Source organism: Pristiophorus japonicus, chromosome 1, assembly GCF_044704955.1.
Source record: "Pristiophorus japonicus isolate sPriJap1 chromosome 1, sPriJap1.hap1, whole genome shotgun sequence".
NCBI lineage: Eukaryota > Metazoa > Chordata > Chondrichthyes > Pristiophoridae > Pristiophorus > Pristiophorus japonicus.
The window spans coordinates 541,243,386-541,257,918 of NC_091977.1; the positions used below are offsets into that span (position 1 = coordinate 541,243,386).

At 45.2% G+C, this 14,533-nt stretch overlaps 1 protein-coding gene across 1 annotated transcript in view; it reads right to left on the reverse strand.

Annotated features, from left to right (window-relative positions):
- lama3 (laminin, alpha 3) overlaps nucleotides 1-14,533 on the reverse strand; it is a 511,887-nt gene that overhangs the window by 328,482 nt on the left and 168,872 nt on the right. Inside the window, exons 7-8 of the mRNA XM_070889172.1 lie at nucleotides 12,651-12,766; nucleotides 773-891 (exon numbers count right to left, since the gene is read on the reverse strand). Coding sequence (XP_070745273.1) covers nucleotides 773-891; nucleotides 12,651-12,766 — 235 coding nt within the window. The remainder of the gene's footprint in view (nucleotides 1-772; nucleotides 892-12,650; nucleotides 12,767-14,533) is intronic.

Genomic DNA, 14,533 nt, shown 5'->3' on the forward strand with positions numbered 1-14,533 from the left:
CACTGTGCGATATGTGTGGGCACTGGGTCCGTGCAGCAGAGCTGGTCTCCAGTCGTCCTGGTTAACCCTTGCCACTGGACCAAGACCTAGCTCTGTCAAGCCCGTGTGGTGGCTGGTGTGCAACGGTCACCCCACGTTAAAAAAATCCACCCACAGGCATCTTCCACCCTTCAACATGTAGTTCGGGACCTGGAATATTAGGTCCTTCACTGAAACACCTGTGAACTTTTGACGTGGAAACAAGTCACCCTCGACTCGAGGGACTGCCTATGATGATGATGATGCTTGTTCAAGTCAGTTAAACAGGTTACAGATACGCTATTTATTTGGTGTTTCTGCACAGGGTGGACTGGAGACAGCGCAATTCAAACACCGTATCACCATGGTGGTTACTGTGTCACAGAAATCAGTCGCTGTGTCTATTTACAGACACATTAAAAAGGACTTGTGTATCTTCTGAAGTTAAAGGGGCATTGTTGTCAGAACATTCTGGACATGATTGCTGCCAAAGCTTAATATTCATTCAGGCTTTAAAAAAATGTTTTAGGGCCATTTGTTTTAGCAAATCAAACTAACATTGAAGTCGGCGGAATTTGTAAATTTTTACTCCAACTTTAAGACAAACCGAAGCAACCAGTTTTTACAAAGATTGCTTGAAATATCTGCGATAGAAAGACAAACCTAGATGCATGCCATACGCTTCTTAAAAATGATGCCTTCAGCTATCAATTAGTGAAAGTTTTTGTCTCGACTTGAATGGCTTGCCTCATACCTGGCAGTTCAGGCAAACACCTCCACCTTCATACCGCCCATGGGCATTCACGCTTGCTCTGCGCTGGCTGACATCAGCATCATAATAACAATCCTGGGCATGTCCATGGCAGTTACAAGCTGTAAAATGACGCAAGAAATTATCTCAATGCCCATCTTATCAATACTTCCACTATCCAAAAATAAGCCACAACATTATGTGGAGCGGTAGCATAGCGATAATGTTACTGGACTAGTAGACCAGAGGGGTCTGGGAGCGCATGTCCACAGATCCCTAAAGGTAGCAGGACAGATAGATAAGGTGGTTAAGAAGGCAGACAGGATACTTTCCTTTATTAGCTGAGACATAGAATACAACAGCAGGGAGGTCACATATAAAACACCAGTTGGGCCACAGCTAGAATACTGCGCGCAGTTCTGGTCACCACGTTACAGGAACTATGTGATTGCACTGGCGAGAGGAGATTTACAAGCATGTTGCTTGGACTGGAGAATTTTAGCAATGAGGAAAGATTGGATAGGCTGGGTTTGTTTTCTTTGCAACAGACCAGGCTGAGGGGAGACCTAATTGAGGTGTATAAAATTATAAGGGGCCTAGATAGTGTGGATAGGAAGGACCTACTTCCCTTCGCAGAATGGTCATTAACCAGGGGGCATAGATTTAAAGTAATCCGTAGAAGGATTAGAGGGGAGTTGAGAGGAACTTTTTTCACTCAGAGGATGGTGAGGGTCTGGAACTCATAGAATAGAATCATAGAAATTTACAGCACAGAAGGAGGCCATTTTGGCCCATCGTGTACTTTATAAATGTGGTGAGGGTTTCTGCCTCACAGCCTGAAAGGCTGGTAGAGGCAGAAACCCTCATCACATTTAAAAGTATTTGCATGTGTACTTGAAGTGCTGTCACCGACAGCGCTACGGACCAAGAGCTGGAAAGTGGGATTAGGCTGGATAGCTCTTTGTCGGCCGGCACAGACACGATGGGTTGAATGGCCGCCTTCCGTGCTGTAAATTTCTGTGATTCTATGATTGGAGATGAGCAATAAATGCCAGCGATATCCACATCCTGTGAATGAATTTAAAAAACATAGAGGTCGGTGTGTTTGCAATGGTCATGCTGACACTTGCAACAGAAAGACCTCGGAAAACCCATATCCAGTGAGTAGTCATTTAATGTGTTAGTTGTACAAAGTGGGATGCGTTGTGATACTGTGGAGGTACAGTAAACATCTGCATTAGATCCAGAAAGCAATATTGAATTCATCTTTTGATGCTATCTTGCATTAAGAGAATCTAGTTCTAAATCCAACAACAGCACTTGCTACTGCAAATCAGTACACGAATATAAGTTTATAAGAATACAAAAATGTGGCTGGCCCCACATTCTACCCTACGTAAACTAGAGGTGACCCAAAATTCGGCTGCCCATGTCCTAACTCGCACCAAGTACCACTCACCCATCACCCCTGTGCTCACTGACCTACATTGGCTCCTGGTTAAGCAACGCCTCGATTTCAAAATTCTCATCCTTGTTTTCAAATCCCTATATGCCTCGCCCCTCCCTATCTCTGCTCTGTAATCTCCTTCAGCCCCACAACTCCCTGAGATGTCTACATTCCTCTAATTCTGCCCTCTTGAGCATCCCTGATTATAATCACTTAACCATTGGTGGCCGTGCCTTCTGATGCCTAGGCCCCAAGCTCTGGAACTCCCTGTCTAAACCTCTCCACCTCTCTTTCTTCCTTCAAGACGCTCCTTAAAACCTAGCTCTTTGACCAAGCTTTTGGTCACCTTCGCTAATTTCTACTTTTGTGGCTCGGTGCCAAATTTTGTTATCTCATAATATTCCAGTGAAGCACCTTGGGACGTTTACTATGTCTTTCAGATGAATCATTAAACCGAGGCCCCAACTGCCCTCTCAGGTGGACGTAAATGATCCCATGGCACTATTTTGAAGAAGAGCAGGGGAGTTATCCCCGGTGTCCTGGGGCCAATATTTATCCCTCAATCAACATCACTAAAAACAGATTATCTGGTCATTGCTGTTTGTGGGAGCTTGCTGTGCAAAAATTGGCTGCTGCGTTTCCCACATTACAACAGTGACTACACTCGAAAAGTACTTCATTGGCTGTAAAACTAATTAGTGGGAGGCGAGGGGCGTTCAGGTGAGCAAAAATTTAAAAAGTCAAAGAATAAGAAGGCGGCAATGGAGCAGGGTAGCACTGCGGGAATGAAAACCAGAGGGTAGCACTGGGGGAAATGAAATCCAGTGGGAGGCCAAAGGATTGGACAGCAAGGGACAGAATGTAGAAACATAATGGTGAATAAGAAGGTGGGGTCAAAGCAAGGAAAAATGGTGAAAAAACATAATAAAAGCTCTAACTGAAGGCACGCAGCATTCGTGACAAGATAGATGAATTGACGGCACAAATAGATACAAATGGGTTTGATCTGATAGCCATTACAGAGATGTGGTTGCAAGGTGACCAGGACTGGGAACTAAATATTCAGGGGTATTTGACAAATCGAGAGAACAGACAGAAAGGAAAAGGAGGTGGGTAGCTCTGTTAATAAAGAATGAGATCAGTGCATTAGTGAGAAACGATATTGGCTCAGAAGATCAAGATGTTGAATCAATTTGGGTGGAGATAAGGAATAATAAGGGGAAAAAGTCACTGGTGGGCATAGTCTATAGGCTCCCTAACAGTAGCTACACTGTTGGACGGAGTATAAATCAAGAAATAATGGAGGCTTGTAAAAAAGGAACGGCAATAATCATGGGTGATTTTAACCTTCATATTGATTGGACAAAGCAAATTGGCCAGGGTAGCCTTGAGGAAGAGTTCATAGAGTGTATCCGGGATAGTTTCCTTGAACAGTACATTGCGGAACCAACCAGGGAGCAGGCTATTTTAGATCTGGTACTATGTAATGAGACAGGATTAATAAATGATCTCGTAGTAAAGGATCCTCTAGGAATGAGTGACCATAACATGGTTGAATTTCAAATTCAGTTGGAGGGTGAGAAAGTTGGATCTCTAACCAGTGTCCTAAGCTTAAATAAAGGAGACTACAAAGGTATGAAGACAGAGTTGGCTAAAGTGGACTGGGAAAATAGATTAAAGTGTGGGACGGTTGATGAGCAGTTGCAGACATCTAAGGAGATATTTCATATCTCAACAAAAATATATCCCAATGAAAACGAAAGACTGTAAGAGAAGGGGTAATCATCCGTGGCTAACTAAGGAAATAAGGGACGGTATCAAATTGAAAACAAGGGCGTACAATGTGGCCTAGACTAGTGGGAGGTCAGAGGATTGGGAAACTTTTAAAAGCCAGCATAGAACGACTAAAAAAAAGAGGGAAGATAGAATATGAAAGCAAACTAGCGCGAAATATAAAAACAGATAGTAAGTTTCTATAGGTACATAAAAAGGAAAAGAGTGGCTAAAGTAAATGTTGATCTCCTGGAGGATGAGACTGGGGAATTAATAATGGGGTACAGGGAAATGGCAGAGACATTGAACAAATATTTTATATCGGTCTTCACGGTAGAAGACACTAAAAACAATAGTGGATAATGAAGGGGTTATAGGGAGGGAGGAACTTAATACAGTCACTATCACTAAAGAAGTAATACTCAGTAAAATAATGGGACTAAAAGCAGACTAGTCCCCTGGACCTAATGACTTACATTCTAGGGTCTTAAAAGAAGTGACTGCAGAGATAGTGGATGCATTGGTTGTAATCTATCAAAATTCCCTGGCTTCTGGGGAGGTCCCAGCGGATTGGAAAACCGCAAATATAACGCCCCTATTTAAAAAAGGAGGCAGACAGAAAGCAGGAAACTATAGACCAGTTAGCCTAACATCTGTCAATGGGTAAATGCTGGAGTCTATTATTAAGGAAGCAGTAGCTGGACATTTGGAAAAGCATAATTTAATCAGGCAGAGTCAGCATGTTTTATGAAGAGGAAATCATGTTTGAGAAATTTGCTGGGATTCTCTGAGGATATAACGAACAGGGTGGATAAGGGGGAACCAGTGGATGGGGTGTATTTGGATTTCCAGAAGGCATTCGATAAGGTGCCACATAAAAGGTTACTGCACAAGATAAAAGCTCGTGGGGTTGGAGGTAATATATTAGTATGGATAGAGGATTGGCTAACTAACAGAAAACAGAGAGTCGGGATAAATGGGTCATTTTCTGGTTGGCAAACAGTAACTAGTGGGGTGCCGCAGGGATCGATGTTGGGACCTCAAATATTTACAATCTATATTAATGACTTGGATGAAAGGACCGAGTGTAATGTAGCCAAGTTTGCTGATGATACAAAGATGGGTAGGAAAGCAAATTGTGAGGAGGACACAAAAAATCTGCAAAAGGCTGAGTGAGTGGGCAAAAATTTGTCAGATGGAGTATAATGTGACAAATTGTTATTGCAAAGGGGATGGAGTATAAAAGCAGAAAAGTCCTGCTACACTGCACAGAGTATTGGTGAGGCCACACCTGGAGTACTGCTTCCAGTTTTGGTCTCCGTATTTAAGGAAGGATGTACTTCCATTGGAGGCTGTTCAGAGAAGGTTCACGAGGTTGAGTCCGGAGTTGAGAGGGTTGACTTATGAAGATAAGTTGAGTAGGTTGGGCCTATACTCATTGGAATTCAGAAAATGAGAGGTGATCTTATCGAAATATATAAGATAATGAGGGGGCTCGACAAGGTGGATGCAGAGAGGATATTTCCACTCACAGAGAAAACTGAAATTAGAGAGCATTGTCTCAGAATAAGGGGCCGTCCATTTAAAACTGAGATGAGGAGGAATTTCTTCTCTCAGAGGGTTGCAAATATGTGGAATTCTCTGCCCCAGGGAGCTGTGGAAGCTGGGACATTGAATATATTTAAGGCGGAGATAGACAGATTTTTGAGCGATAAGGGAATAAAGGGCTATGGAGAGCGAGCAGGGAAGTGGAGTTGAGTCCATGGTCGGATCAGCCATGATCTTATTAAATAGCAGAGTAGGCTCGAGGGAATAAATGGCCTACTCCTGCTCCTATTTCTTATGTTCTGATGAAAGGCGCTTTAGAAATGCAAGTTGATTGGTGAAACGTAGGTCCCCTGCAGTCAGAATCAGGGGAAGTCATAACGAGGAACAAAGAAATGGCGGACCAATTGAACAAGTACTTTGGTTCGGTATTCACTAAGGAGGACACAAACAACCTTCCGGATATAAAAGGGGTCAGAGGGTCTGGTAAGGAGGAGGAACTGAGAGAAATCCTTATTAGTCAGGAAAGTGTGTTGGGGAAATTGATGGGATTGAAGGCCGATAAATCCCCAGGGCCTGATGGACTGCATCCCAGAGTACTTAAGGAGGTGGCCTTGGAAATAGCGGATGCATTGACAGTCATTTTCCAACATTCCATAGACCCTGGATCAGTTCCTATGGAGTGGAGGGTAGCCAATGTAACCCCACTTTTTAAAAAAGGAGGGAGAGAGAAAACAGGGAATTATAGCTTGACATCGGTAGTGGGTAAAATGATGGAATCAATTATTAAGGATGTCATAGCAGAGCATTTGGAAAGAGGTGACATGATAGGTCCAAGTCAGCATGGATTTGTGAAAGGGAAATCATGCTTGACAAACCTTCTGGAATTTTTTGAGGATGTTTCCAGAAGAGTGGACAAGGGAGAACCAGTTGATGTGGTGTTTTTGGACTTTCAGAAGGCTTTCAACAAGGTCCCACACAAGAGATTAATGTGCAAAGTTAAAGCACATGGGATTGGGGGTAGTGTGCTGACATGGATTGAGAACTGGTTGGCAGACAGGAAGCAAAGAGTAGGAGTAAATGGGTACTTTTCAGAATGGCAGGTAGTGACTAGTGGGGTACCGCAAGGTTCTGTGCTGGGGCCCCAGCTGTTTACATTGTACATTAATGATTTAGACGAGGGGATTAAATGTAGTATCTCCAAATTTGCGGATGACACTAAGTTTGGTGGCAGTGTGAGCTGCGAGGAGGATGCTATGAGGCTGCAGAGCGACTTGGATAGGTTAGGTGAGTGGGCAAATGCATGGCAGATGAAGTATAATGTGGATAAATGTGAGGTTGTCCACTTTGGTGGTAAAAACAGAGAGACAGACTATTATCTGAATGGTGACAGATTAGGAAAAGGGGAGGTGCAACGAGACCTGGGTGTCATGGTACATCAGTCATTGAAGGTTGGCATGCAGGTACAGCAGGCGGTGAAGAAAGCAAATGGCATGCTGGCCTTCATAGCGAGGGGATTTGAGTACAGAGGCAGGGAGGTGTTGCTACAGTTGTACAGGGCCTTGGTGAGGCCACATCTCACTGGAGTATTGTGTACAGTTTTGGTCTCCTAACTTGAGGAAGGACATTCTTGCTATTGAGGGAGTGCAGCGAAGGTTCACCAGACTGATTCCTGGGATGGCGGGATTGACATATCAAGAAAGACTGGATCAACTGGGCTTGTATTCACTGGAGTTCAGAAGAATGAGAGGGGATCTCATAGAAACGTTTAAAATTCTGACGGGTTTAGACAGGTTAGATGCAGGAAGAATGTTCCCAATGTTGGGGAAGTCCAGAACCAAGGGTCACAGTCTAAGGATAAGGGGTAAGCCATTTAGGACCGAGATGAGGAGAAACTTCTTCACCCAGAGAGTGGTGAACCTGTGGAATTCTCTACCACAGAAAGTTGTTGAGGCCAATTCACTAAATATATTCAAAAAGGAGTTAGATGTAGTCCTTACTACTCGGGTGATCAAGGGGTATGGCGAGAAAGCAGAAAGTTGCATGTTCAGCCATGAACTCATTGAATGGCGGTGCAGGCTCGAAGGGCCGAATGGCCTACTCCTGCACCTATTTTCTATGTCTATGTCTATGTCTAAAAGGTTTTTAGGTAACGTGGCAAAATCCTGCATTAAATTAACTGGATTCCAATTCCCAGGAAAGGAACTGTCAAAAAGTGAACCAAGTTACTGGAGAATGAGAGGGCTCGTTTATCTCTTTTCTGTTCTCATGCTTTATTTGTGGGAAACATCTATGTTGTTAGGGACGTTACAAATAATGTCAACATCAAATCGTTAGCCCATGTTGTTTGGAGTTCACGGGTTCACCCTCTATTTTTCACTTGGTCAAGGCAAGTCTATCTTAAGAATAACAGGAATGGAACATAACAAAAGAAGCAGTAAAAAAGGAGGGAACTTTTCCCTTTACGAGTGATTGGCAGACACCCAGCGCATTCTGTGCCAGAATGTAATTGCGAACATCACTGTTCACTCAGCACTGCACAAACAAAGAATACTATGTGGGGGAATAGATTCTCGTGCAAACACTAGGCACAGTGCTTAATAGAGATCAGCAAGCATAGGCCGACAGCAACTCTTTAATGTATTTCTAAATAAAAAAACGACAATGCTGTGGCTTAAATCGTCATAATCGGCAACGATACATATTGGCCCTTCAGTAGTGCAACATGTTGGGCCAAAAACAATTCAATTATGAGGACAGGTTACACAGACCAGGTTTGTACTCTCAAGTGTAGAAGATTAATAATCTAATCGAAGGGGTTTAAGATGATTGAAGGAGTTGGTAGGGAAGATGGAGAGAAAGAAACATATAAATCTACAGCGCAGGAGGCCATTCCGGCCCATCGTGTCCACGCCGGCCGACAAAGAGCCGCACGGCCCTCGGTCAGCAGCCCTGAAGGTTACATATAAACCCATGAACAATGAACAATGGCGGAAAGGTAAAGAGCACCCGGCCCAACCAGTCCGCCTCACACAACTGCAACACCCCTTACACTGAAACATTCTACACTCTACCCCAACCAGAGCCATGTGATCCCCTGGGAGAGGCAAAAACCAGATAAAAACCCAGGCCAATTTAAGGAAAAAAAAATCTGGGAAAATTCCACTCCGACCCGTCCAGGTGATCGAAACTAGTCTAGGAGATCACCCTGGCCGTATTCGATTCCCTGCAGTACTTACCATCATATTACCAAACTATTTCTTCTGGTTGGGGAGTCCAGAACAAGAGTGCATAACCTTAAAGTTAGAGCCCGGCCGTTCAGGGGTGATGTTAGGAAGCTCTTCTTCACACAAAGGGCAGTGTATCTGAGATACAGATGAGCCGTGATCGAATTGGATGGTGGAACAGGCTCAAGGGGCTGAATGGCCTCCTCTTGTTCCCATGTTCCTACTCTTCCGTTTTAGGTCTCCATTGACCACATGTCATGAAACTTGCCCTAGATTTCTACCACTGCTGCTCTTGAAAGTGTTCCTTTGGGTACTAAGCTGTCCAGGAGAGGCGTGAGTTCGGGGCCAAAAGAGGTGAGGGCCCAGGGGCAGCACGGGCCCAGCCCACACTGCGATATGTGCGCGCACTGGGTCCATGCAGCAGAGCTGGTCTCCAGTCGTCTTGGACAACCCTTGCCACTGGACCAAGACCTAGCTCTGTCAAGCCCGTGTGGTGGCTGGTGTGCAACGGTCACCCCACGTTAAAAGAATCCATGCACAGGCATCTTCCATCCTCACGGATGTAGTTCAAGACCTGGAATATTGGGTCCTTCACTGAAACATCTGTGAATTCATCCTTTTTTGGTGTAGAAGCAAGTCATCCTCGTTTCGAGGGACTGCCTATGATGAGGATGAAGCTGCAAAGGCTGGGAGCAGAACCCCAAGAGTCAATGGGCCATTGTAAGGGACCATGGGGGCACCTACAGGTTTCTGTTAGAGGGAGCGACGGCGGTGGGGGGCGGTTGGGGGGTGGGGGGTGGTGAGGAGACCAAGCACCTCCCTCCTCTGGCCCACCATTTGTCTGCTGGACTTCTTGCCGTTGTTGCTATGGTGAGCATCCCAGATGCAACCCTAGGGGCAGTCTAATCAAGGAACAGCCACCTGTTTGTGTCCTGGCTAATATATATTTTAGCACCTAGGAACGGCTTACGACATTAAAGGCGCTATAGAAATATGTTGTTGATTTGTGGAAAAGATTTTTAGGTATGAAGTGGCAAAATCCTGTAGCTGATAATCTGCATGAGATTAACTGGATTCTAATTCCCAGGAAAGGAACTGTCAGAAGGTGAACCTGGTTACTGGAGAATGAGAGGGATTGTTTAACTCTTTTCTGTTCTCATGCTTTTTTTGTGGGAAACATTTATGTTGTTAGGATCTGTCCTATGAGGAGAGATTGTGCCGAATGGGCCTTTACTCTCTGAAGTTTAGAAGAATGAGAGGTGATCTCATCGAAAAATACAAGATTCTGAAGGTGGGTGACAGGGTAGATGCTGAGAGGGTGTTTCCCCCGGGCTGGATTGTCTAGAACCAGGGTCACAGGCTCAGGATAAGGGGTCGGCCATTTAAGGCTGAGATGAGGAGGAATTGCTTCACTCAGAGGGTGGTGAATCTTTGGTATTTTCTGCCCCTGAGGACTGTGGATGCTGAATCGTTGAGCATATTCAAGATTGAGATCAATAGACTTTTGGACTCTCAAGATACGGAAAGTGGAGTTGAGGTCGATGATCAGCCGTGATCTTATTGAATGGCAGAGCAGGCTCAAGGGGCCGAATGGCCCACTCCTGCTCCTATTTCTTATGTTCTTATGTTCGTATATCCCTCAACCAACATCTAAAAGCAGATGATCTGGTCATTGCTGTTTGTGGGAGCTTGCTGTGTGCAAATTGGCTGCCACACTTTCTACATTACAACAATGACTACACTTCAAAAGTACTTCATTGGCTGTAAAGTGCATTGGGGCGTCCTGAGGATGTGAAAGGTGCTATAGAGATGTAATTTTTTTTCTTTCTTTAACCCTGGAAAGTCTGCCTTTGTCAATAGAGGAGGCTCTTGGTGGGTTTAATCTTGGCAAACACGTGGTCTGTGGGGATCCCAGGAGAAGGTAGGACAACAACAACAACACCAACTTGTATTTATATAGCGTCTTTACCGCAGTAAAACGTCCCGCAATGCTTTGCGGGAGTGTAATAAAACAAAATTTGACACCAAGCCACGTAAGAAGAAATTAGGGCAGGTGACCAAAAGCTTGGTCAAAGAGGTAGGTTTTAAGGAGCGTCTTAAAGGAGGAATGAGAGGTAGAGAGGTTTAGGGAGGGAATTCCAGAGCTTGGGGCCTAGGCAGCGATAGCCACGGCCACCAATGGTGGAGCGATTAAAATCAGGGATGCTCAAGAAGCCAGAATAAGAGGAGCGCAGACATCTCGGGGGGTTGTGGGGCTGAAGAAGATTCATCATCATCATCATAGGCAGTCCCTCGGAATTGAGGAAGACTTGCTTCCAGTCCTGAAGTGATGAAGGAATTGAGGGTAATATCTCCAAGTTTGCAGATGGCGCTAAGTTGGGTGGCGGTGTGAGCTGTGAGGAGGATGCTAAGAGGCTGCAGGGTGACTTGGACAGGTTAGGTGAGTGGGCAAATGCATGGTAGATGCAGTATAATGTAGATAAATATGAGGTTATCCACTTTGGTGGCAAAAACACGAAGGCAGAATATTATCTGAATGGCGGCAGATTAGGAAAAGGGGAGGTGCAACGAGACCTGGGTGTCATGATACATCAATCATTGAAGTTTGGCATTCAGGTACAGCAGGCAGTGAAGAAGACAAATGGCATGCTGGCCTTCATAGCTAGAGGATTTGAGTACAGGAGCAGGGAGGTCTTACTGCAGTTGTACAGAGCCTTGGTGAGGCCACACCTGGAATATTGTGTTCCGTTTTGGTCTCCTAACCTGAGGAAGGACATTCTTGCTATTGAGCGAGTGCAGTGAAGGTTCACCAGATCCGGCAGGACTGACATGAGGAGAGACTGGATCAACTGGGCTTGTATCCACTGGAGTTTAAAAGAATGAGAGGGGATCTCATAGAAACATATAAAATTCTGACAGGATTGAACAGGTTAGAAGCAGGAAGAATGTTCCCATTGTTGGGGAGTTCCAGAACCAGGGGTCACAGTCTAAGAATAAGGGGTAAGCCATTTAGGACCGAGATGAGGAGAAACTTCTTCACTCAGAGAGTGGTTAACCTGTGGAATTCTCTACTGCAGCAAGTTGTTGAGGCCAGTTCGTTAGATATATTCAAAAGGGAGTTAGATATGGCCCTTACGGCCAAAGGGATCAAGGGGTATGGAGAGAAAGCAGGAAAGGGGTACTGAGGTTGAATGATCAGCCATTGAATGGCGGTGCAGGCTCGAAGGGCCGAATGGCCTGCTCCTGCACATAATTTCTATGTTTCTATGTTTCTTTGATGGCTGAACAAGATACTCTGTCACAGATGGGACAAATAGTCATTGAGGGAAGGGGTGGATGGGGCTGGTTTGCTGCACGCTCCTTCCGCTGCCTGCGCTTGATTTCTGCATGCTCTCGGCGACGAGACTCGAGGTGCTCAGCACCCTCCCAGATGCACTTCCTCCACTTAGGGCGGTCTTTGGCCAGGGTCTCCCAAGTGTCAGTGGGGATGTTGCACTTTATCAGGGAGGCTTTGAGGGTGTCCTTGTAACATTTCCACTGCCCAGCTTGGTATGGTTTTTCCATTCAAAAGCCAGTGTGTGGAATAGATTGTGTGTTATCTGTTTTCGTTGCAAGTTCTCAGTTTACGTTTACATAGGACAGCAGTCAAGGTACTCCCACACAGGATTACATAGGACTGCAGAGGTTGAAGAAGGCGGCTCACCACCACTTCTCAAGGACTATTAGGGATGGGCAATAAATGCTGGCTTGCCAGCAACACCCACATCCCGAGAATGAATTAAAAAAACAGGCAGGTTGCTTTTTACCTGTTACTAAAAATTGCTCCCTGAGGGCAGTAATGTCTCTTAGGCTGTGCTTAGATAATAGAAACATTAACGATAATACTCACGTTCACATTCATTGGCAGTTGAAGTTGTAGCTGGTTGCCATAGTTTCTGACTGTATCCGGGACAACACCGTTCACATGATACTCCACAGGTGTTATGCTGACACTCACACTGCAACCTGAACATTACAACTCGTGTCAGTACCACGCAATCAGAGGCAACTGGCGTCAATGTACTGAATTGGAGCAGACACATTTCGACAAATAATACCTTGCACAGAAACTACAAATAAACACCTTTTACATAGTTTCACACACAGACACCTGGGAGTCCCTGGCCAAAGACCGTCCTAAGTGGAGGAAGTGCATCCGGGAGGGTGCTGAGCACCTCGAGTCTCGTCGCTGAGAGCATGCAGAAATCAGACGCAGGCAGCGGAAGGAGCGTGCGGCAAACCAGTCCCATCCACTCTTACCCGCAATGACTATCTGTCCCACCTGTGACAGGGACTGTGGTTCTCGTATTGGACTGTTCAGCCACCTAAGGACTAATTTGTAGAGTGGAAGCAAGTCTTCCTCGATTCCGAGGGACTGCCTATGATGATGAGTTTTATAATTATAAAGATAATGGGTTAAGGTAATTGGCAAAAGAACTGGGGGAGGAGGGCGATGATGAGACTAAAGACAATGCCATTTATAAGGATAACTTAGAAAATAGGAGCAGTAGTAGGCCATTCGGCTCTTCGAGCCTGCACTGCCATTCAATATGATCATGGCTGATCCTCTATCTCAACACCATATTCCCCTTGATGTCTTTTGTTTCTAGAAATTTATCTAGCTCCCTCTTAAATATATCAAATGACTTGGCCTCCACAGCCTTCTGTGGTAGAGAATTCCACAGGTTCACCACCCTCTGAGTGAAAACATTTCTCCTCAGCTCGGTCCTAAATTTCCTGCCCCGTATCCTGAGACTGTGACCCCTTGTTCTAGACTTCCCAGCCAGGGGAAAACATCCTCCCCGCATCCAGTCTGTCCAACCCAGTCAGAATTTTATACGTTAGGGACAATCACAATGATATGTAAATTTGTGTCCAAAATAATGAAGGGTTTAGATAGTGTAAATAAGGAGAAATTGTTCCCAGTGGCACAAGGGTCAGTAACAAGAGGACACAGATTTAAGGTAATTGGCAAAAGAACCAGAGGGGGAGCTGAGATTTTTTTTTTTATGCAGCGAGTTGTTATGATCAGGAATGCACTGCCTGAAAGGGTGGTGGAAGCAGATTCAATAATAACTTTACGAAAGACTTGGAAAATACTAGGGGACCGAGGGTCTAGCGAGAAGGAGGAACTGAGGGAAATCCTTATTAGTCAGGAAATGGTGTTAGGGAAATTGATGGGATTGAAGGCCGATAAATCCCTGGGGCCTGATAGTCGGCACCTGATGGATACATTGGTGATCATTTTCCAACATTCCATGGACTCTGGATCAGTTCCTATGGATTGGAGGGTAGCTAATGTAACCCCACTTTTATAAAAAGGAGGGAGAGAGAAAACAGGGAATTATTGGCCCCAAGTTTCCACACGCGGCGAAAAAGGTGCACCTCCGAGCTGGGCGCCTGTTTTTCGTGCCGAAAACGGCGCCGGAAAAAAAGTGCGGTATTCTCGAGCTCCTTGCTGTCTGCTTGGCGCGGCGCACAGGGGGCGGAGCCTACCACTCGCGCCGATTTTGTAAGTAGGAGGGGGCGGGTACAATTGAAATGAGGCTTCTTGGTGCCGGCAACCCTGCGCGTGCGCGTTGGAGCGTTCGCGCACGCGCAGTCTGAAGTAAACATTGGCACTCGGCCATTTTTAAAAGTGAAGATTTGTTTCTTGGACCCCTGCAAAGGCTTGTATTTTAATTTTCTTGATATTTCTGTGTGTAAGGGAGTGCTTTTAGCAGCACTGCTGAA